Source organism: Terrapene carolina, unplaced genomic scaffold (genome assembly GCF_002925995.2).
Source record: "Terrapene carolina triunguis isolate 2854851 unplaced genomic scaffold, T_m_triunguis-2.0 Scaffold605, whole genome shotgun sequence".
Taxonomy (NCBI): Eukaryota; Metazoa; Chordata; order Testudines; family Emydidae; genus Terrapene; species Terrapene triunguis.
The window spans coordinates 37,758-61,423 of NW_020664956.1; the positions used below are offsets into that span (position 1 = coordinate 37,758).

General features: G+C 44.9%; 1 protein-coding gene across 2 annotated transcripts; it reads left to right on the top strand.

Annotated features, from left to right (window-relative positions):
• The first annotated feature begins 662 nt into the window (after positions 1-662).
• LOC112106139 (rho-related GTP-binding protein RhoG-like) lies at positions 663-23,383 on the top strand. 2 transcript variants are annotated; one of them, XM_026659193.2, is made up of 2 exons: positions 663-758; positions 19,743-23,383. In XM_026659193.2, exon 2 carries the CDS (start codon positions 19,769-19,771, stop codon positions 20,342-20,344), a length of 576 nt encoding a protein of 191 aa, XP_026514978.1. In that variant the 5' UTR covers positions 663-758; positions 19,743-19,768; the 3' UTR covers positions 20,345-23,383. The 2 variants fall into 2 exon arrangements, with proteins under 2 accessions (XP_026514978.1, XP_026514979.1); XM_026659194.2 differs by having other exon boundaries at positions 19,746-23,383.
• Positions 23,384-23,666: the final 283 nt, after the last annotated feature.

A 23,666-nucleotide genomic window follows, 5' to 3' on the forward strand; every position in this document is an offset into this window, starting at 1 on the left:
CTGGCCGCTCTGATCACGGCCCCACAAGACCGGCTTCCCTTGCATGCAGCGCCGAGCGCACTGGGCAGGAACCCACAGGCTGGCACAGCCCAGGGCAGGCCTGACCCCGGGCACCCACAACCTCCTGGGGGGTGCTCCCTGGCCACGTGAGGCTGGGCTGAGTCCTCCCACACCCCAGCCCAGCACGCACCCGGTGGGTGGGCCTGGGCTGCGGGGAGCCATCGCACTGCCCCGGAGAGCGCTGGGCCTGGGAGAGTAGGGGCGGAGCCTGCGGATGGCCAGCGTGTCCAGGGTCATAGAATCATAGACTAACAGGGTTGGAAGGGACCTCAGGAGGTATCTAGTCCAACCGCCTGCTCAAAGCAGGACAGATTTTTACCCCAGTTCCCTAAGTGGCCCCTCCAAGGATTGAACTCACAATCCTGGGTTTAGCAGGCCAATGCTCAAACCACTGAGCTATTCCCCCCGTCGCAAAGCCTGGTCCTGATTTGCGGCCCCCAGGACGGTTGGGGCGGAGTCATGGCGATCCCGGAATCGCCCGAGGAAGGAGCTAGCTCGACCTGAGGTACTACATCTCCCAGAGAACACCGCGCTCGTAGGCGCACATGCGCAGTGTGGGGTGCCGAGGGGCGCGCATGCGCAGGGTGGGTCCCAGGGAGGGTCCCAGGAGGTTACTCGACTCGTACCGGTCGTTGCCGCCGAGGGCCCGAGCGCGAGAGGAGCCTGCGGCGAGTGCGGTCTCCGCCGGCCGACCCGAGGTGAGCGCGGGGCCAGCTCCCCGGGGGCGCTCTGGCCGCGCGGAGCAGGGAGCGCAGCCTGGTCTTCTGTCCCGGAGCCGGCTCCGGGCTGCAGCGGCCGCGGGCCGGTGTCTCGGCGACTCGCCCGTGTAGTGCGCTGGGAGGCCGCGCGGGGCCCCGGTGCGCTGCCTCCATCTTGGGCACCTCACGCTCGCCTGAGCCTGTCCCCGCGCCCTGAGCAGGGCCGGGCCTCCCGACCGGGCTGAGCCCGCGGCCCAGCGACACGGCGGCTGTGGGCGAGCAGGGGCTCGAGGGCGGCTGTCCTGAGCCAGGCTAGTGCCCTCGCCCTAGGCGCAGCCTGCCCCGGTGTCGCCTCAGCGCGTGCCCGGGCAGGCTCGTTGCGATTCCCGTCGGGCCTGGGGCTGCTCTGCTGCCGCCTTCTCCGTGCGGGACCCAGGTGAAGCGGCTTTCCCAAGGGACCGCGTCACTGCCCCCGCTGCCTAGAGCACCCTCAGCGATTCTTGCCTTCCCGCGTGAAGCAGGAGGCGTTGTGTGCACCACCGTTTTGTTTTGTTTAGTGTTTTTCATACATCCCTATCTCCAATGCTTGAGTTAATTTCCTTGTCAATGTAGTGTTTCTCTTCCTCACTTTCAAGGTATTGCCCACCTCTATTGGTCCGCTTTTGTCTTTCGTGCTTTGTGCTCAGTGCCTCTCCGCTAAGGCTCTCCCCCTCATCTCGTTTGTTATCTTCCTATTAGATGTTTCTTCACAGGCAGGGCTTCTGAAACGGATCAGAATTATGCAGAGTATGTCATGCCACTGCTTGGTAAAGTGATGGGCTGCAGTTGTGGCCTTGGTGCTGTCTGTCAGAAGACTCAGGAAGGCAACGTAACCTGAATATAAGACATGTGATCTTTATAACCACAATTTCTTACATAAAATTGTATGTTTTGTAGAAAACAATGGCTTGGGCCTCCTATAGTTAAAATAGAAAGTTTCAGGTTGTCACTAGCAAGTGAAATTTTCAAGTCCTGATCCAGGGGAAATATTTACAGTTGGTGGCGCTGGCAAGCTGTCATTTTCTCCTCAGGGCTTTGTCATTCTCCCTCTAAGCTACTTACTGTAGTAATAGCAGAACAGACACCCCTAATTCTGTTAAGTCATATCCCAAACTTAATGCCTCAAGGAGAGGAGCCAGCAATAACATCACAAACCAATCCATGAATAAATTATTGGATATCCTAAATGTATTAGCCAAGAGGAAGTGTGAGGCCTCATCTGGGGACAAGAACAGCCTATATTATGGGCAGCAATAACTGCACAATAGTTAGGGTTGCAGCATGATCTCTATTAAGGACTGAATTCTGTAGGTTCTTTAAAATTAATATGCACAGTGTGATTGATTTAAAGTGGAATGCCAGTTTCCCCATTTTAAAATGATGATAAAACTTCCCCACCTTTTCCTTACAACACTTCTGTGAGGATAAGTTAATTGTTTTTGAAGTGCTCAGATACTACAGTGGTGGATGATGTATAAGCACCTAGATCAGTGGCACTCTTTTGAGCTCTTCCTCTCCCCTCAACACACACACAGGTTTTAGTATCCTGTTCTGGCTCAAAGGGGCCTGACAAACCTTTTTTTAACTCTGAGGTGGATTGGTAGGGAGCACTGATGAGCCAATTTTTGTCTTCTCTTGGAGGAGAGGGGGAGGGTATCCCACTTTCACCGTCATCCTCTGCTCTGGGGAGGTGCTGTCGGAGAGCATGTGGGCCCACTGACCAGCGTTTATGCTTTAATTAATGGACAGTATTGACTATGCTTCAATTACTGCTGGAGCCTGTTACCACCCTTTGCTGTCCTGGAGCCAACTTACATTGCATAACTAACTATAATCACCTTATCACTGTACCACGGGGAAGATTGTGTGGGAAGTTTACTCTCTGATCCTAAAATCTATGAATCTACAATAGGTAGATTTGAGGAAGGATTGAGAACATGCCATTGTTTGTGTTGTTTCACAGATTTGAATTCCAGCATTCATCTGCATGCTCTACCGCTACATTCACTGTTAGGTATAGCTGTATTGAATGGTGGAAGAATTAGTTGGAGCATCTTGGCAGAGCTTTTGCTGTGATATGGAGAGAGGTGCATGTATACCTTCAGAGATCAAAGAGTCCTGTGGCACCTTATAGACTAACAGACGTATAGGAGCATGAGCTTTCGTGGGTGAATACCCACTTCTTCGGATGCATGCATCCGAAGAAGTGGGTATTCACCCACAAAAGCTCATGCTCCTATACGTCTGTTAGTCTATAAGGTGCCACAGGACTCTTTGCTGCTTTTACAGATCCAGACTAACACGGCTACCCCTTTGATTCAGAGATCAAGTATACCTCGTTTCAGTGCTGAATTTTGTCTGTTGTCCGTAGAGGTGAACAAGTGTGTCTTACCTTGGGGTTGTCAGCAGTCTGGCTGCATACATGAAAGTGGTCTCCATGGTTTAGTGAGGGTTAAGTGAAGCATCGCTAACAAGACAGGATTAATAGTTATGAAAAAAAAAAATCTAATGAGAATCCAGCAACTCACAACTCAAGCATTTCTTTAGAAAGCAAAGGAGTACAAGAAGTGAGTAAATTCACATATCTTGGTAGTAGCATGCAAGCCAGTGGGGATGTCCAGATGGAAATAATGTCACAAATTGGCAAGCAACAGCTGCATTTATCATCTTAACAAGATTTGGTTATGGAAAATCTACACTTTTAAAATCAAACTATGAATCTTCAACTCAAATATTATTTCCAACTAACACATGGAGGTCAAAACTGGAAATCCACCTAAGGTACAGTCAGTTATCTAAGTGCCTTAGAGAGCAAATACCTTAGGAAAATACTCTGTGTTAAGTGGAATAAAATACCAAGATTTGTTAGAATTCACAACCCCTTATCTCTAAGGTAATCCAGAAAAGATGGAAATATCTGGGACTTGTTAAAAATGAAACCAGAGTGTCTTCATGGCAGGCATGCCATTGGGCAGCTTGAGTAACATACCAAAAGGGCCATCCAAAAGAGAGTCATATATTAGGGGGATTTACTATGGCTGTGTTTCTGCAGTTTAGGCTAATAATTTATACTTCCAAATGAATGTGCAGGTATCCTTATGGGGGGGTGTTGTTCATGAAATATCAAATTAACTCTGTATTTCCTGGCCTTCATAAGCTTGATTTGATTTTTTTGTAATGATAACATTTCTCAAGGGTATGTGGGGAGACCTCATCTGAATGTTTCCAGGTTTTTTAATGTTTAATTTTGGGGATTTGAAGTCCCATGTTCTGGGAACGGAAGGCATGTTGTACATCAGCATCACTTAACACTCCATCTTAATGAAAGGTTTTGTGAGTGAATAAAATATGCCCAATGTATCCGGAAAGCTCTCAGCAGTATCAGAGGTGCTGAAACTCCAGAAGAAAGAAAAAGACAGCTCTGCATCTGTTCACATTTAGAAGGTTATCTTCAGAATTGTAGTGGTTAGAACCTTTATTAATTAAAGGTTAGTTTCTGCAGAAATTAATGGTATAGACTCTCCAGCTTGTCAGTGAAAAATTCTTATGTCACTCATGAGTAATCAAATAAGACAAGCTGTGTAGACGGAGAAAATAATTAAGGTTATTGAAAATGTAAAAATAAATGGAGAAAAGAAATTAGACGTTGCTGTTTATGGGGCATTCTTGTGGATTATTTTGACGTTTCCAGATCTTCACAGCATGTCTCCCATCGCCATGTCTGCTATTTTTCAAAGCAGTGATTTCTGCACTTAAATAACTGTAACTGGGGAATTGAATATACTGGTAACAGTGAATGGCATATAATTTATATTGGTAAACCCTTTGGTTTTGGCCTGATTCTCCCCCCTCACCTTCATTGGAAGATGTACAGAAAGTGTAAACCATTCCATTAACACCTTCCCACCTCTGCTATATTAAAAGACTATTAAGTTGCAAATGGAATCTCTAATGGTCTAGAACAGGGGCGGGCAAACTTTTTGGCCTGAGGGCCACATCGGGTTTCTGAAATTGTATGGAGGGCTGGTTAGGGAATGCTGTGCCTCCCCAAACAGCCAGGCGTGGCCAGGCCCCTGCCCCCTATCTGACCCTCCCCCCCCCGCTTCTCGCCCCCTGATGCCCCCCCCCCAGGACTCCTGCCCCATCCCTCCGCCGCTCCCTGTCCCCTGACCGCCCCCGGACTCCCCACCCCTGGCTGCCCCATCCAATCCCCCCTCTCCTTCCTGACTGACCCCCCCCCGGGACCCCTGCCCCATCCAACCACCCCTTCTCCCTGTCCCCTGACTGCCCCCTGCCCCCCCATCCAACCCCCCCTCCTTGCTGACTGCCCCCCTGTTCCCTGCCCTCTGACCGCCCCGCCCCCTATCCACACCCCCGCCCCCTGACCACCACCCTGAACTCCCCTGCCCCCTATCCAAGCCACGCTGCCCAGAGCACCAGGACAGGCAGCTGCGCCGCCCAGCTGGAGCCAGCCACGCCACCGCGCAGCACAGAGCACTGGATCAGGCCGCAGCTCTGCAGCTGCGCTGCCCAGCTGCCCAAAGCATTGTGCCGGCGCAGTGAGCTGAGGCTGCGGGGGAGGGGGACAGCAGGGGAGGGGCTGGGGGCTAGCTTCCCGGGCCAGGAGCTCAGAGACCGGGCAGGAGGGTCCCAAGCCGTAGTTTGCCCACCTCTGGTCTAGAAAGCCAAAGTTAAGGTGCCTGAACAACTCCAACTCTGCCCCTGGTGCATATGCATTATGATGGACTCAGATTACTTGATCACATAGTACTTTTCCCAAAAGGCTGCCGTATTCAGTGAAGAGATTAGATATGCTTCATGAATAAGGCAGCTTTTTAATATTTATATTATCCTCATTGTTCAGCATGTGGGCCATATGCTTAATGCACTGCTTGCAGCGCAACCCTTGTACTGAATGAGGTGGAGTCTGCAGGTCCGGGTCACTTTAACAACACACTATCTGTCCCAGGCTAAGCTGAGCCTGTAAAGCATGAATTCCACAAGCTCTTTCTTGTGCCACTAACAAAAATCTGTTATGAAGGCGGCAATTGTCTGGGGCCTCTCTCTTTCAATGTCCAATCTGCACACTGGGTCATGCAGAGGAAAATAAATGTTCATATAATCAAAAGTTGCATCGTAAGGGCATAAGAGGGCAGTATTAAGATTGTGCAGACAACATTAAATTTGGCATTTCTAGCCTTTGGAGTGCTTTATTTTGCAATATTAATGTTCCTTTGAGGTAGATTTTGGGATGGAATGTCCCGTGTTTGCGGTTTTTTTTTTTTTTTTAAAGCTCTAAAACAATGACATAACATGCAATTATTTGCTAGACACAAGTTAAATGCACTTTCCTGTACAATCTGGGCACACAATACAATGAAACCAGCATTCTTTTCATAGAATCATAGAATATCAGGGTTGGAAGGGACCTCAGGAGGTCATCTAGTCCAACCCCCTGCTCAAAGCAGGACCAATTCCCAACTAAATCATCCCAGCCAGGGCTTTGTCAAGCCTGACCTTAAAAACCTCTAAGGAAGGAGATTTCACCACCTCCCTAGGTAACCCATTCCAGTGCTTCACCACCCTCCTAGTGAAAAAGTTTTTCCTAATATCCAACCTAAATCTCCCCCACTGCAACTTGAGACCATTACTCCTTGTTCTGTCATCAGGTACCACTGAGAACAGTCTAGATCCATCCTCTTTGGAACCCCCTTTCAGGTAGTTGAAAGCAGCTATCAAATCCCCCCTCATTCTTCTCTTCTGCAGACTAAACAATCCCAGTTCCCTCAGCCTCTCCTCATAAGTCATGTGCTCCAGCCCCCTAATCATTTTTGTTGCCCTCCGCTGGACTCTTTCCAATTTTTCCACATCCTTCTTGTAGTGTGGGGCCCAAAACTGGACACAGTACTCCAGATGAGGCCTCGTCAATGTCGAATAGAGGGGAATGATCACGTCCCTCGATCTGCTGGCAATGCCCCTACTTATACAGCCCAAAATGCCGTTAGCCTTCTTGGCAACAAGGGCACACTGTCGACTCATATCTAGCTTCTCATCCACTGTAACCCCTAGGTCCTTTTCTGCAGAACTGCTTCCTAGCCATTCGGTCCCTAGTCTGTAACAGTGCATGGGATTCTTCCGTCCTAAGTGCAGGACTCTGCACTTGTCCTTGTTGAACCTCATCAGGTTTCTTTTGGCCCAATCCTCTAATTTGTCTAGGAGCGCTGGCTACTTCAACACATTCAGACCGTACTTTAAAAGCCCATACCTTTTAAAAAATGAAATAAAACTCAGCTTTCTTACTTATGTACTAGTAGCTGAAAAGCTGGGTTGTTTCACAAGTACAGGGTATAATTCATAAAGTAAAAATGACTGAGAACTCAAAAAATTTGTGTGTTGTCACTTAGGTTTATGGTAAGTCTGAATGAGGGTGCCTATTGTGCTAATACATTTTTATTGATTTTTTGATGATGTTGGTGAATGAAGGGTGTGTCTTGCCATGAGGGTTTATTGTGCATACTAATTGTTGGTGGGTTGTGGTGGTGTTTTGTATCTGGGGGAGGTTGTGCTGGGAGAGCTGTTGATGGCAGCTGGGCCAAGTGATCAAGCCATCTATGCAATTGCCCTCATATATCCAGTGAAATTGTTTTATGCAAATCAGCTGTAGAGTAAGGGCAGTGATTGGTTGTGATATCAGAGGTAACAATTAATGGTCTTATGACTCTTGGTATGTCATAAATACATGTCTTACTGTAGCTGTACACCACATAGGTGTAATTTGTAAAGTGAAAATGACTGAGAACTTGAAAACTGGATGGTCACAGATGGTGAAACCCAGTAATAATGCAACCTGGTGATATTCTGAACATACTTGTAGCTGATTCCATTGCTTCGTGCTGACTCTACAGACATAATAGGCTTCAGTGTGACCCACAGTGACATTCCTGGAATCTTATCTATATAGATGCAGAAATCTAATGTAATACTGAGAGACTGTGTCTCCAGTAATACCCTCCATTCAGTTGTTTCACCTTTGACTATTCTTTTTAACTTCTGTTTAACTAGCATTTTTGTGTAGTTCCCATTTTTGAAGTTAAATGCTACTATGGTCTGTTTCTTTGGTATTTCCCCCCCCCTACAAGGATGTTAAATATAATTACATTACGGTCATTATTACCAAGCACCTCAGCTATAGTCATCTCTTGGACCAGATCCTGTACACCACTTTGGACAAAATCAATAATTGCCTCTCCCCTTGTGGGTCCCAGGACTAGCTACTCTAGAAGTAGTCATATCCTGCTACTTCTTCCATGTTTTGCAAATTCACTTTTCTCTATATCCTGACTGCTAAAACTCTTGCCCTAATTATCTCCCACCTTGATTTTAACCAATTCCTTCCTCTGTCCTTCCAGATGTACACTACCTGCCCATCTGTATTACATCCAAAACATTGCCACCAAAATTACCATTCTACCTTGTAGATCCATGCACACTGCCCTCATTGAATCCCTCTATTAGCTCCCATCACTCACTATATTCAATTTAAACTTCCCATCCTTGCCTTGAAAGCCAGGCACAACTGTCCTAGCCTGTATCTTGCATCTCACTTCATAACTCATACCTCTTTTGCCATACAAGTGGTGCTAGTCTTAACGCTAGGCTATATTGCAAACTTATGTCAGAAAATCCACACCCCGTGCGATGCAGTTATACTGACCGAACTCCCGGTGTAGACAGTGCTATGTCAATGGGAGGGCTTCTCCTGTTGACGTAGCTACCACCTCTCAAGAAGGTGGAATACCTATACTGACGGGAGAAGCTCTCCCATCGGCATAGGTAGTGTCTTCACTACAGTGGCGCAGCGATGCTGCAATGGTGTAAGTGTAGACAAGCCCTACATGTCTCCTCTTGATAGATTTCTCATATTCTTGTCTCCACATCTTCCATGCTGCCGCCTATGCACATACCTTCCTTTCCATCCTGTTCTACTCATTTTCTTCCTTTCTCATTTAAATCCCTCCGAAAGATTCATTTTCAGGGCCACCAAAACAAATAAATATCTAAGATGAATCCCCTCGTCTGGGTCCCTCTGTCCCTCTTGTCTTCTCTTTTTGACTGTAAGATTTTCTGGACTATGAAGGGTCTTCATACTTCTATCATGTACAGCACCATGCACACTTGTGGTTAAGAAATAATAAATAAGAGAAATGAAATTACCCACCCAGGTAGAAGTCACTTCCCTTGACAAGTTGGATTCTGGGTCCCTGATGTGTGAAGGTTTTGAGTGTTTGGAGGGTTTTGCTGCAAAACCTCCACAAGAAAATGATTGTATATTTAAATAAGTGATGCTCAGACCTCAGTGGTTCAGGAGCCAAACTAGCGATCAACATTACCCAAAAGAGCCATAGTAGTGTGAATTCATTGTTTCACTTACTAGAATACTATATATTCATATTTAAACAGTATGACAGAAATATTGTGTGTGTGTATGTATATAATATGTATTTGCACAGCAAAATGACTGACCAAGCATTATTATTTTATCAACTACAATTGGTTAATAACATAGTAAAGGCAGCCTGATTGGTTAATAATTAAATCACACATTGTTTTAATATGTGCTGCAAAGAGCCACACGAGACACATTAAACTTGGAGTCTAGTTTTGTTCTCTTAGTAGGAAAGATGGATGACTGATAAATGAATTTTTGAGTGAATGTATGAAATAAGATCTTTACACTGTGCTTCTGTGGAATTTCTCGCTGAGGAATCTGCCAGAAGACATGACCACTGGGGATTCTACTCTTTGCCTGCCAGGCCTGTCCCAGTGTAATCGGTGATACTGTCTGGGCGTATCTCCACTGCTGAGATTTTGGCTTTGTGCCTGTATGCTTTTTTCCTACTTTCAGAAAGCAGGTAAAAAATTTTTTTATAATGTTCTCAAAGATTAGTTTTCATGCCAGTATTATTCCTGAGGGAGTTCTGCACCAAGAAATTAAAAATTATGCGCACAATATTTTAAAATTCTACAAAATTCTGCACATTTTATTTGTCAATAAATAAATGTGGCTCCAGCATGGCAGTGGGGCGCACAGGCCACTGGCTGCATTGAGGTGGGAGATCACTCTGAAGCCCCCTCCTCCCCCACTACAGGAACTCAGCAGTGAGGCTGCACCTGACACTGACACAGTGCAAGAGCTGGGCTTGCCCCAGAAATGCCCCGAGGCCCTGCCTCTCTGTGCCAGGTGCACCAGGTGTGGCTGGGTAGGCTCAGCCCAGCAGGATCCAAGTGTGGAGGGATTCAGATGTGGGGTGAGAGGTTTCTCTGTGGGGTAATCTGGGTGCAGGCAGCTCAGTGGGAGATCTGGATGCACAGGGGATCATTGGGGGGTTCCGGGTGCAGGGGCAATGGGACTCTGCAGGGGATCCAGGTGATGGTGGTTGGGCTCAGTGGGGGAGTCTGGGTGTGGGAGATGGGGTTTGGCGGGGGGCGGGGGGTCTGAGTGTGGCGGCTCAGTGGGGGGAGGTCCGGGTGCTGGGGGAGTGGGGCTCACTCGGGTGGGGGCCTGGGTGTGTGTGGGGCTTGTCGGAGGGGTCCATGTGTAGGGGGGGTAGGGCTTGTTAGCATGAGGGTTCGATGGACCTGCTTAACGGGGGAGCCCCAGCTATTTCCGCATGCCGGGCTCCTGCTTCCCGACGTGATTCCCCTATCCCCTTTTCTTCTCCTTCCCACATTCCCCTCCCTCCACCCCCTCATCCCCCTTCCCTCATTTCCCCCACCCCCCTTACCCAATCCCACCATGGGCACTCACTGTTCCACAGAAAACAAGAAGGCTCCCAGCCCTCAGAAGGGGAGCACAACTGACACTAGGACCCAGGAGGCTGCATTCAGCTGCGCATGTAACCCCGTGTGCCCCCCCATGCCTCGCCTCTGTTTGGAGGGCAGTCCCCCTCCAAAACCTGCACCCATGGTCGTATCCCCACCCCCCACCCCGCTCGCATGGCTTCCCTTTGCTTCCCTGCCATTTTCTGCAGGGAGAAGCAGGAAATCTGCGGGGGCGGGGGGCATTTTCTGCAGGCGCACAATCTCACAGAATCCCCCCAGGAATACAGTATGTTATAAGTGGCTGCAACATGTTACAGATGCCACAAAAACGTGTGGGGTAAATTGGTTACCATCTTGAGGACTGTATTTTAATAAAGTAAATTTTGGGTCCATCCTTGGGCTGTGTATGCAATGAACCAATTCAGTCAGCGTGGATGGCCCATTCCCAACAGTTGACAAGAAGGTGTGAGTATCAACATAGGGAAAATTACTTTTTGTAGTGACCAGTCTTTATTCAGGCCTAATTTGATGATGTCAAGTTTGCAAATTAATTCCAGCTCTGCAGTTTCTCATTGAAGTCTGTTTTTGGAGGTTTTTTGTTGAAGAATGGTCACCTTTAAGTCTGTTATTGAGTGTAGAGGGAGATTGAAGTGTTCTCCTACTGGTTTTTGAATGTTACAATTCTTGATTTGTGTCCATTTATTCTGTTGTGTAGAGACTGGTTCGGCCAATGTACATGGCAGAGGTGCATTGCTGGCACATGATGGCATATATCACATTGGTAGATGTGCAGGTGAACGAGCCTCTGATGGTGTGGCTGATGTAGTTAGGTCCTATGATGGTGTCCCTTGAACAGATATGCGGACAGAGTTGGCAACAGGGTTTGTTGCAGGGATTGGTTCCTGGGTTAGTGTTTCTGTTGTGTGGTGTGTAGTTGCTGGTGAATATTTGCTTCAGGTTGGGGAGCTGTCTGTAAGTGAGGTCTGGCCTGTCTCCCAAGGTCTGTGAGAGTGAGGGATCGTCCTCCGAGTAGGTTGTAGATTCTTGATGATGCGCTGGAGAGGTTTTAGTTGTGCGCTGTAGGTGATGGCCAGTGGCTTTCTATTACTTTCTTTGTTGGGCCTGTCCTGTAGTAGGTGATTTCTGGGTACCCTTCTGACTCTGTCATTTTGTTTCTTAACTTCCCCAGGTGGGTATTGTAGTTTTAGGAATGCTTGATAGAGATCCTGTAGGTGTTTGTCTCTGTCTGAGGGATTGGAGCAAATGCGGTTGTATCTTAGGGTCTGATTGAATTGGCCTCGTTAGCACTACAAAAAGTAATTTTCCCTCTGTTGATATTCACCCCTTCTTGTCAACTGTTGGGAATGGGCCACATCCACCCTGATTGAATTGGCCTCGTTACTGACCCCCCACTTGGTAAGGCAACTCCCATCTTTTCATGTGCTGTATATTTATACCTGCCTACTATATTTTTCACTCCATGCATCTGATGAAGTGGGTTATAGCCCACGAAAGCTTATGCCCAAATACATTTGTTAGTCTCTAAGGTGCCACAAGGACTCCTTGTTGTTTTTGCTGATACAGACTAACACGGCTACCCCTCTGAAACTGGTTAAAAAATAGCCTTTCATACAAATCTCTAAATTTTAAGTTCACTTTAGTTTTTTTTTTTTTTTTAAATACAACATACTGAACTTCCTTGGCGTTTGATTCTGCTATGCATTACATAACAATGCAGTCATCGCAGTGGGATTTATGCTACACATACATGTTTGAGTTACCTGTGTAGATTTTTATGTACCAAAATTTAAGGTAACTTATGTCCCGCTAATAAAAGCCTATTTTAATAAAGTACAAATAACTTTATCCAGAGAGAAAATATAGCCAGGATTCTACTTCCCATATAAAGACTGTGGGATAATCTAATAGATCACTGTAATTGACCGGGACCAGCAGGTTTTTTAAACCAGGATCTCCTCATCTTTTGCCTGGGTTTTGTTTTTGTTTGGAACAGGAAGAATACCTCAATTGGACATTCAAAGTTTAATGAACTAGTTCAAATGAATATACTTTGTCCCTACAGAAAATTACTATATACTTAAGTATAAATCACAATAACTATGTTTTGTGATGGTTAAGATTGCTCTAGTCTGTTTTTAAAAAGGGATTATAAAAAAGTCATACTAGAAAAAACTAGTCACATGGCACTCTTTAAACAGTCGTAATTACCTTTTAGTTTATCATCACAAACTGCCATAGACAATTAAAGCAGTGCACAAACTACAAAAAAACCTCTTTGTTTTGAGTTAGAGGATCAGTTACATTCTTTGTATAGGCCTTTTTCACCCCTATTAAAATGGAAATTCTGGTGCAATCTTAATAATAGAAGTGCCACCACCCCAATATAATGTACATAACTCTACTTTCAATTATGACTCTAGGTAGCTGATCATTGATGTTTGCCACTTTAGTAATGCAACTTTTAAAATATTTTTATGATATTAAACTCTAGTCCTGACACTGATTCTGGCTGGCATGTTTGAACAGTTAGATGCACATGTTGCAGCAAGATCCACCTTTTTAATAGTTGTTGTTGCAAGAATTGGGGTGTTTTAGCCCAGAATCTTGGCTAGATTCCAATTTAAATGACAAGTATCGGGGTAGCCGTGTTAGTCTGTATCTACAAAAACAACAAGGAGTCTGGTGGCACCTTAAAGACTAACAGATTTATTTGGGCATAAGCTTTCGTGGGTAAAAACCTCACTTCTTCGGATGCATGACTTATATTATATCTACCTAAATTTCCTCCTTCCGTTTGACATTAAAACAAATAAACAAAAATTCCCAAAACCTACTCTTTGTTTCCCCTCCAAATCTGCTAGGTGATTTCTGGGGAAGAATTTCTACCATGCTTTGCAGAGGTGGCTGTATGTTAGTTGTGAATATGTGTACAGTTTGCAAAGAATTTTGGGATCCTCCAGTTTGCCAGGCACTAACCTGACTGAAAAGTTATTTGAGCATCTGTTTAGATCTATTATGTACCAAAATTTAAGTAACTTATATCCAGCTAATACAGAATATTAAAGTATACGGATCATGGGAGGAAAACCAGAAGACAGTATTGTGGAAGCCCAGTGTAGATAAGATGTCAATGCAGATGTGATTGATAATGTCAAGGGTAAGGATAAGGGCAGAGGAGAAACCCTGAAATTTGATTAGTAAGAGATTATTGATGACTTTTAGAAATTGGGGGGGGGAATCAAGGATGGAGTTGGAGGAAAAGAACTTTGCAACTTTTGTAGACGTTTTAACCATTTTAACATGGTTTCAGAACTATGTTTTGTGGTATCTTTTCATTTTTTGTAATAGGCAATGTAGTCGCTCACTTTCGTCTTGACTAGAAGCAACTGATTGTCTGCAGTTTGGGAGTCAAGGACTATAAGTAGTGCCTCAAAGGTATTTGGGTGGGGAGGCAGATACATGCAGCAGGTTCATTCCTGTTCAGACTTAGCAATAGAAACTCCAGCATGAAAATGTACAGCCAACTTTTGTGCCTAGAAGATGAACAGCAGGAGCTTCAGGTCTATAAAGTCCAGATTGAAAATGATGGGAATCATATGATGGCGAGAGATAAAATAGGTTGGATTTGAGGAATTCTCTGCTTGGCCATCTAGCTAAGCCCCCTGCTTTAAGTCAGCATATCATAATGTTTCTTAAGGGATGTGGGCGTAAAGTCTTAGGCCTTGTCTACACTACAGAGTTTTGTCGACAAAAGTAATCTTTTGTCAACAAAAAAATGGAGATGTACACAGTATAATTCTCCTTCCACCGACAAAACTCTCCAGCTTTGCCGACAAAATAAAACCACCTCTTGTTGAGGTGTTGAGCTTTTTGTGGCAAAGTTATATAGACAAAGTGTCAGTGTAGACACTGCACTTGGTTATGTTGCTGTAAATTGCTTCCAGGAGGTGTCCCACAATGCCCGTCCTGGCTGCTCTGGTCAGCAGTTCGAACTCAACTGCCCTGCACCCAGGTACACAGGCATCTGCACCTCCTCCTTTAAAGGTCCAGGAATTTTTGTAATTCCACTTCCTGTTTGCTTGGCATGGAGAACTCACATTGCATCTTTCCAGCTGATCATGGTGGCTCCATGCAGCAAACACTCTCCCGCTTGGAGCACACCTGAGTTGTTGGATCTGCTGGCTCTGTGGGGAGAGGCGGCTGTGAAGTCCCAGCTCAGCTTCAGCCGTAGGAACTTTGATACCCATGGTCAGATTTCTCGTGGCATGTTAGATAACGGCACTGATGCATGCCCTGTTCATAGCCATGTGAAGATAAAGGAGCTGAGGCAGGTGTACCAGAAGGCAAGGGAGTCAAACCGTTGCTCTGGTGCTGCATTGGAGACCTGCCATTTCTATAAGGAGCTGGACGCCATCCTTGGTGGTGACCCCACCTTCACCACCAAGATCCCTGTGGATACTTGGGCGGGGGAGGAGGGCAGCGGCTGGAGACAGCAGACAGTGGACTCAACCCTGAGGACGAAGTCGTGAACAAGGAGGTTGAGTTGGAGGACGAGGTGGGACAGGCAACAGGGTCATCCAGTACCGTGGCGAGCCAGGACCTCTTCTTGACCCAGTCCCAGCAATCCATCTCTGATGCGCATGATGCAGGAGAGGGGAGCTCTGGTAAGTGATCTTTTTGAGTTGATGCTGCTCAGTTATATGAGGTAGAGCTGTCCTTTGCTATATGCTAGAAGTGGGTGAAGGGATAGAAATGTACAAGATTAGCTGTGTTTGCATGTGGTTCACATTCCCCTGTGCAGCTATGCAGTGAGGTGGAACAGTGTGTTAATGCACACTGAGATTTCATGGGAATCCTCTAGTGAGATCTCTAGGAAACTTTTCTGGGGGTACTCACCAATCCTCTGCTGAAGGTTCCTTGGCAGAGCTGCTTTGTTCTTTTCCCCCATTGTAGGAAACTTTCCTGCGCCAATCGGCAATCACTTGTGCAGGGACCAAAGCAGCACAGAGGCGAGCTGCATAGGGATCTGAGCCACACGCGTGCAGGAGATGCATCCTTGCTTACCTGCAGGAGTGAGATATTGACTTCAATGATCCTTGCCTGTGGAAAATTGGTGGCAAAATTTTCAGTTTTGTCCCTAGGTGCTTGCAGTGATCCTCTTAAAAAGCCTCCCAGACCCTTTGCCCCATCTTGAGCGCCCTGCCTCCCCTGGCCAAACTCACCATGTTTAGGGCGTTGGCCGAGCTGTGTGCCTGCCAAGGGACAGTGAGAAACTGATTTCATATTTTAAAAGGTGCATTTTACTATAATGATTTGAAGCTGTGAGTGCACTAACAATCATGGTTCTATTTGTTGTTTCTTGTGCTTTTGCAGATGTGGCCTTCAGGGGAACCCACTACACGCCGGCAGAGTGCTTCTGCCATGTAAGGAAGCCAAGGAGGACATGATTTGAGAGGTGCTTCAATCCTCAAATGCTGAGAAACAAGAACACAGGGTGTGGAGAGAGAATAAAAGTGAAAATTGTAAAATAGGCAGGAGAGCCAGGAGCGAATTTTAATGGGCCAGGAGCAGATGATAAAAGTGATGGAGGACCAAATGGAAATGTTGAAGTCTGTAATCCTGCTGCAGGCAGAACACATGCATGCTCTCCCCCCCTCCCCAACCAGCCGATATAGAGCTGCTTGTCATGCCCTCCCCAAACTCCTCTCAGACATGTCTTGCATCTTCCCAGTCCGTCTCAGTACCCTGTTGACTCCACCCCTTCAGACAGTTTCCAAAATGATAGCTGGAGTTATACACAGCTATGAGAGCCTACATCAGGACACTGGCCTTCACTGTTATCTCCCTTTCCACCGAGCGTTTTCTGTGTGATTTTAATTGGTATTTAATAAAAACATACTCTCTGAAAAATAATCAATCTTTATTTGTCTCCTACACACAGTGGTTGCTGCTGGAATTAATACAGAGTTGCAATTTGATCATTTGCTGACTACAAATCACGATCAGGAATCATCAACATTTTCATGCAAGGCGGCAAGTTAACAAAGCATGGCAGAGTGCTGTATAGAAAGACACATTGCTGGTGCTCATTGTCAAAATGGTGCCTAAAAGGTTCCAGGATTCAAATAGCCCTCTGTTGTGCCCCTCTAATAGCCCTGGTATCTGGCTGCTCAAAATCAGCCACCAGGTGATCCGCATCCACGCTCCACCCCGGGGGAAACTTTTCACCCTTAGCCTCACAAATATTACTCAGCGCACAGCAGGCTGCTATGACCATGGGAATATTTTCCTCATTTAGGTCTAATCTGCCATAAAGGCAGTGCCAGTGTGCTTTTAATCTGCCAAAGGCACATTCTATGGTCATTCTGCACCTGCTCAGCCTATTGTTGAAGTGATCCTTGCTGCTGTCCAGGTTTCCTATGTAAGGCTTCATGAGCCATGGGAGTAGAGGGCACGCTGAGTCTCCCAGGATCACTATGGGCATTTCAACATCCCCCATTGGAATCTTGTCTGGAAAGAAAGTCTCTGCTTGCAGCTTTCTGTACAGGCCAATGTTCCTGAAGATGCATGGGTCATGCACCTTCCTGGACCACCCCACATTGATGACAGTGACACGCCTACAGTGATCCACAAGCGCCTGCAATACCATAGAGAAGTACCGCTTTCTATTGATGTACTCCTTTGCAAGATAGTCCGGGGCCAAAATTGGGATATGCGTGCCATCTATCGCCCTGCTGCAGTTAGGAAATACTGTTGCCGCAAAGCCATCCACTATTTCGCACACATTTCCAAGAGTCACAGTCCTTTGTAGCAGAATGCCATGCACACTTGCGATAACGCAGTCCCAACTCTGGACACCAAACTGATTCATGAGTGACCGGTAGCAGTCTGTAGTTGCTAGCTTCCACAGAGTGATCACCACATGCTTCATCCACTGAGGGGGCAGCTCTCATTTTGGTGTCGTTGCACTGCAGTGCTGGGCCAAGCTCCGCGCACAGTTCCAGGAAGGTGTCTTTCCGCATCTGAAAGTTCTGCATTCACTGCTTGTCATCCCAGACCTGCATAACGATGTGATCCCACCACACAGTTCTTGTTTCCCGAGCCCAAAAGCGATGGTCCACCATATGCAGCAGCTCAGTGAATGCCAAAAGTAATCTGGTGTTGTTTCTCTCCATTGCACACAGCAGGTCAGGCACCTCGGATCCCTGTTTCGATTGGGAGCTGCTCATGATATACTGCATGACCAGCCATGACGTATTCATAACAGTGACCACAACAGTAGAGAGCAGTGCAGGATCCATCCTTTCAGACAGAGATGGCAGGCGCATTGTAAACAGGCTGTTGAAAAATGGCACTGAACGCAGTCGGAAGCCCATGGAGTAATGGGACAGAAAAAGCTGCCTCATGGAACGTTGAGCCCGTATCCATGGTGCACTGTGATCCACTCTGCCCTCCCACAACTCCTAGCTGCAGAAGGTGGCGAGTAGCACAATGGGTTAGCTACCCACAGTGCATTACTCTGTTGATGCTAGAGCACCAATTGTGGATGCGCTCTGCTGATAGGAGCGTTATGTGAACGTGCACAAGTGATGTAATTAGAGCGGTTTTTGATTGTTGGCGTAACTTGCATCGACACAACTCTGGAGTGTAGACAAGGCCTTAGTGTCTGATATCTCCAGTAGTGATTCTACAACCTGCTTTTGGAAGCTTATTTTACTGCTGAGATCTTCTTACGGTATTAGGGTTTTCCTAGTACTTAACATGAGCTTTCTTTGCTGCAGCGCATTAGTTCCTGCCTCTTCTGTCAATGATTGGTGAGAATAATCTGTTCTTGGCCTCTTTAGAACAGTTCTTCGTGTATTCAGAGTGACATGGTAGCAGTCTGATTGTAGTTCAAAGAACAGATGTATCAAGTTTTCCTCCTAGGTTCTATTTCCTAAACCTTTTATTGGTGTGGTCTGAATACTCTACAGTACTATGCAACTGGTGCTGAGTTAATTAATTACTTGTTTTATAGGCAGTATTCATACATCTTACTAGTGCATTTGCCTCATCTGCATTGAATCATATTCAGTTTAACTCCTAGAGCCTTCTCTGTGTTACTACTGCTTAGGCAGTAGAGAACAAGGATAGCATGGAGGGGGCTGAGCCGTGGGATACCACAAGTGACAGAGAACATCTTGCTGTGGAGCACAAGACCCCAGATCCCTTTCTCTGCAGTCAGGTCCCTCCTAAAGACTCATGTCTAGATTACCTACAAGAAATTATCTGGCTGGTTAAGGCTAGGTTGTAGGTATTCAGCTAATTTATTTTTATTTAGATAAATAATCAGGATGTGTCCAATTGCCACGTGACCATTCTATTTGTATATTGTACCTCTTTTCCTCTCCCCTGCTTCTTTTTCTTTCTAGAGCAGAGGGTCTCAAACTGGGGAGAGGTATGGAATATATTTTGGAGTGTGTGTGAGAAGCTTTGCGGGGGGGAGGGGGAAACTTACTGCGCACATTTTACCCACAGCAACAAATAACTAGCAAAGCTGATTCCTCCAGACATATCAGGTCTTCAGATGGCACTGTGCATTTGACTCTGGATGGTGCTGTTCATTTTGATGGATTTCTGTTAAGCTTGAACAGCATTATACAAGTCATTGCCATCTGTACATTAATCTGTTTGCTACAATGCAGTGTGCACATTTAATTTTAAGCATCACAATTTTGCTTTTGCCCTTATTACAATGGATCGTTGGCTCTGTTTGAATCAATGCCTTACTGTTTTTAATATTTAGTGAGAGTTGCATGTTGATTTTTTTTTTTATTGGTATATGTACCTGTGTGTGCGTGGGGGCGGGCATAAACTACTACAGACACAAAGAAGGGGGGCATGATCAAATAAGTTTGAGAACCACTGTTCTAGAGTGTAAGCTTTTCTAGTGGTGACTGCTTCTTTGTGTGTGTGTTTAGCATCTAGCATGCTGTGTCCGCTACCAAAAATAAGTTATTAGAAATGTTGCGGGCATGGTATTAGAGAAACCTTCTGCACTTGGTGTTTTAAAATTCCTATAAATGAGTCAGCTCTTTCTGACTTTTTGTCTCTTGTTTTCAGCAGGATTCTCCATTTCTGGGTAAAGAATGCAGACAATAAAGTGCGTAGTTGTTGGAGATGGTGCAGTGGGAAAGACCTGTCTTCTCATCAGCTACACCACCAATGCCTTTCCAGAGGAGTACATACCCACTGTGTTTGACAACTATAGTGCCCAGATGACTGTGGATGGCCGGACAGTTAGTCTAAATCTCTGGGACACTGCAGGCCAGGAGGAATATGACCGTCTGCGTACACTGTCATACCCTCAAACCAATGTATTTGTCATCTGTTTTTCCATTGGAAGTCCCTCCTCTTATGCAAATGTTCGGCACAAATGGCACCCTGAAGTCTCTCACCACTGTCCTAATGTTCCAATACTTTTAGTTGGCACCAAAAGGGACTTACGAAGTGATGTGGAAACAGTTAAAAAGCTGAAGGAGCAAAGCTTGGCTCCCACTACCCCACAACAGGGAACTTCACTGGCCAAACAAATTGGAGCAGTAAAATATTTGGAATGCTCAGCTCTGAACCAGGAAGGGGTTCGAGAGGTGTTTGCTGAAGCTGTGCGTGCAGTTTTATACCCAGTGACAAAGAAAAACACAAAAAAGTGTGTCCTGTTGTAGTTGCCGAAGATGATGGATATTTGAAGTGGAATAAAGACTGACAGGGATCTTGGTGGGCTCCTTTCTTTTTTTTAATCGAAGATTTGCATCTTGCACTAACAGCTCTAAACAGAAATGGTTCATGCAAAGTATATTCTTGCAGTTTGGTAACTGCTTCAGGGAAACTGTGACAAACCAGTTCATTCCAGCCTAGTGAGAGAGTGATCAGATATCTATCCATCTTCTAAAGTTCCAGAGTCTCCAACATCTCCAGAGTTCAGTTGGCTTCCATTCTTTTCAATGGAGGAGGAGGAGACTTCTTCAAAGCGAAACTTTGCCTTTACTAGACAAACTTCAGTTATTGGCCTTGCTGAAAGAGACAGATATTGATAATTTTGCTTTAAATGTTGTTCCTGCTGCTTCTGGCCCTTACTGACTCATCAACTTGGTTTACCAGACAAGAGTCTGGCTTTCTAATTATTGCCTTAATTTGACAACATGAAATTTGAAAACCATTTGTCTAAATTTGAAAATGCTTTCAGTATTGATGAGAGACTTACAAGTAATCACATTCTTTACTATAAAGTATGAAAAGTTAATGAAAACCAATCATGTTTAGTCCAGTGGTTCAGACATAAGGAACTCCTGAAATGGTTTAATTAATATAAAGACCAGAAGTTGGCACCTCCTGATATGTGGAATTCTGGATGACAGTAACTCAAATAAATGATTCTGTGGTTATTTAGGAACAGAGAAGTGAGATGGTAACAAAATGCAAGTCTGCCATAGTTGTCTTAACTGCATTAGGGATTCTCTTTCTCCTCTAAAAAGGTATTTTAAATTCTGAGAGTGAAGGTACTGTTCTCTCTTCAAACTGCTTGAGGTAATTGGGATGACATTCTCAAAGTGGATTTCCTAGTATGACATGCACACGTGTACATCCCCCTACCTTTTAGGAGAATTCCAGAGAGTTGGAAGGAGGCTGTTGCCCTTGAGGAATTAGTTCTCTCTCTTTCCCTACCATAATTAGCCCCTGCATCATTGCATGAGAGTTCATGGCAGATTATGTCTTAGAATTTTGTAGGTCCTATTACATGAAGCCACGAACCATGTTAACTATGGTTCCAGTTAAACTGTTTTTAATGTTTGGCCAGCTATAGTGGATACGGTTACCTGGGCTAGAGCATTTTGAAAATAATTCTCCTCTCCACACTAGCTGGTCACACATTATTATAAAAGTACTTTAGCTGAAGCTCTATTTAAACACTTCAATAACTGTTCCTACCCCTTTGTGAATAGTCACTGGCTTTTATCTTCAGAAGTCTGTGTATACCCACAACACCTAGAATGAGCAAAAAAGCAGCAGTATGAAACCTCCATTAAAGACTAGCCCCTGCAACTTGCAGATCTGAAATTGATGTGCTGTATAAGAGATTTTGTATTAATGTAAGAATGCTGGGACTGGGTTTTGTGTACTGAAATTAATAATCCCATTCCTTGCTTGGGTGCCACTGACTGTATTTGGGAGCAGCCTACGTTAGTGGTTCAGATCTCAGTTTGGTACAGGTATCTCACCCATACAAAAATGTGTGTTATGCCTGCACTATATGGAATGAGCTCTCTTTTCTCATTGCGGCAAGATGCCAGCAGGTTGGCAACTGTAGGGCTTTTAGGATTCAGAGAAATATTAAATTAGCCTTGCTTTAGGTGGTATTGAAGTATGAGGTGGCTACGTTCTTATCTGTGCCCTAATTCCCCTCAAAGAAGAGGATGTGCCTTTCTCTCTGCCTGATGTACTGATAACTTACATTAACTACAATTCCATTATAACTGATGGCATATATTACTTTAGCAAATACCACTCTAAAAGGCTAAATTACAAGCCACAGTTGACCCAAGCCATCAGTATGACTAGCTAATGAAACAATGTAGTGTACTGGGAATGACCAAATAACCATATGCCATGATGTTTGTAGAAGCCTGGAGATGCTTCCTTCTACATACCACTTTCTTTTTTGTTCTTCACAAAGTGCCATGGACTAGAACAACTTGGAGAGCTCTTGACTGTCTTCATAGTACCTCATTAACAGACTGATTTCAACATCTGATACTTCTGTGTGTATTTTCTGCCAAGAGGAGTAGGTATCCTTACTCCAGGGCCTGATCTCTGCAGGAATGAATTTCAGGAGTGTGCAGATATCTTGAACTTTTTTCCATTATTACAATAATTGATAATGTGTTAACAAAATCTGTAAATGGTCACTCTAAGTTTGGGATGTTGCAAATTTCTATAATTCTTAACCTATTTTATTGTAACTCTAGTGCAGAGTTCTGGTTCCTTTTTTTGCCTCAATTTTGTCCATTGTCACATAAGTGGAGACTTGACTTAGCTCCCTGATCATATGGTTGGATTTGTCTATTTCCAAATAAGATCAGAACATTCCAGCATTGAGATGAGCAGTTGAAACCAGCCTTATAAAAGTTTTATATTTGAGTGGCTGGGAATGCAGCTGACGTGACAATTCAGTCTCTCCTGTGCTATTCAGTTTTTATATCCTTCTAGCAGACTAATCATTTACATTTTTTGTCTTTGAGAGAGTTCACTTATTTCCCCCCTACCCCACCCCCAATTGATTTGAACAGTTCAGGAGTGCTCTGTCCAAAAGATGCTCTGAGGCAGTCTTTTTAGATGTATACTTTTAGCACTCAAATGCTCTGTTCAGTACACAACGGTAGCTATTTATATGGAATTTAAACCAGAAAGGCCTCAATGCTCTGCTTTTGAGTGCCAAATTTGTGACCTGTAGAATTCTTGGTGCTACTTGGGTAAATCTGAACGAGCAAATGGATCTCTCTCTAAGCAAAGGAGTTCTCTGAGCCAGCTAAAGTGGGAGGGTGAGGAGGACTCCTTTGCATTAGAGGACCCTAAGATGATCTGATTGAAGTGTGGTACTGAAACATACACTGGCAACTTGATTTTATACTTAAAAGGAATTTGTATTGCAACTAACGATTTAAAATGATTTTTAAATTATGCAGAATTAAATTGTAATAAAGCTTTCTTGATCTCTTGCTGTTTTATTCACTCATTCCATTTTCATATTACAATTGTTCTTAATCTCTTCTGTGGAAATCTGGAGACTTGAAATACAGCAAAGCAAATTTTGAACAAATTAAGAAGTTTAATTGTTCAGTCCAGTTTTAGTGATTGTAAACTGTGTGAATCTGATGTCTCTTTACTATAAAGATGCAAGATAATTCCCATTAAAACCCTCTTTCCACATGTTAATAACTATTATAAGTGGGGCTGGTAGCACTCCCTATATGGGCTGACACTTCGCAT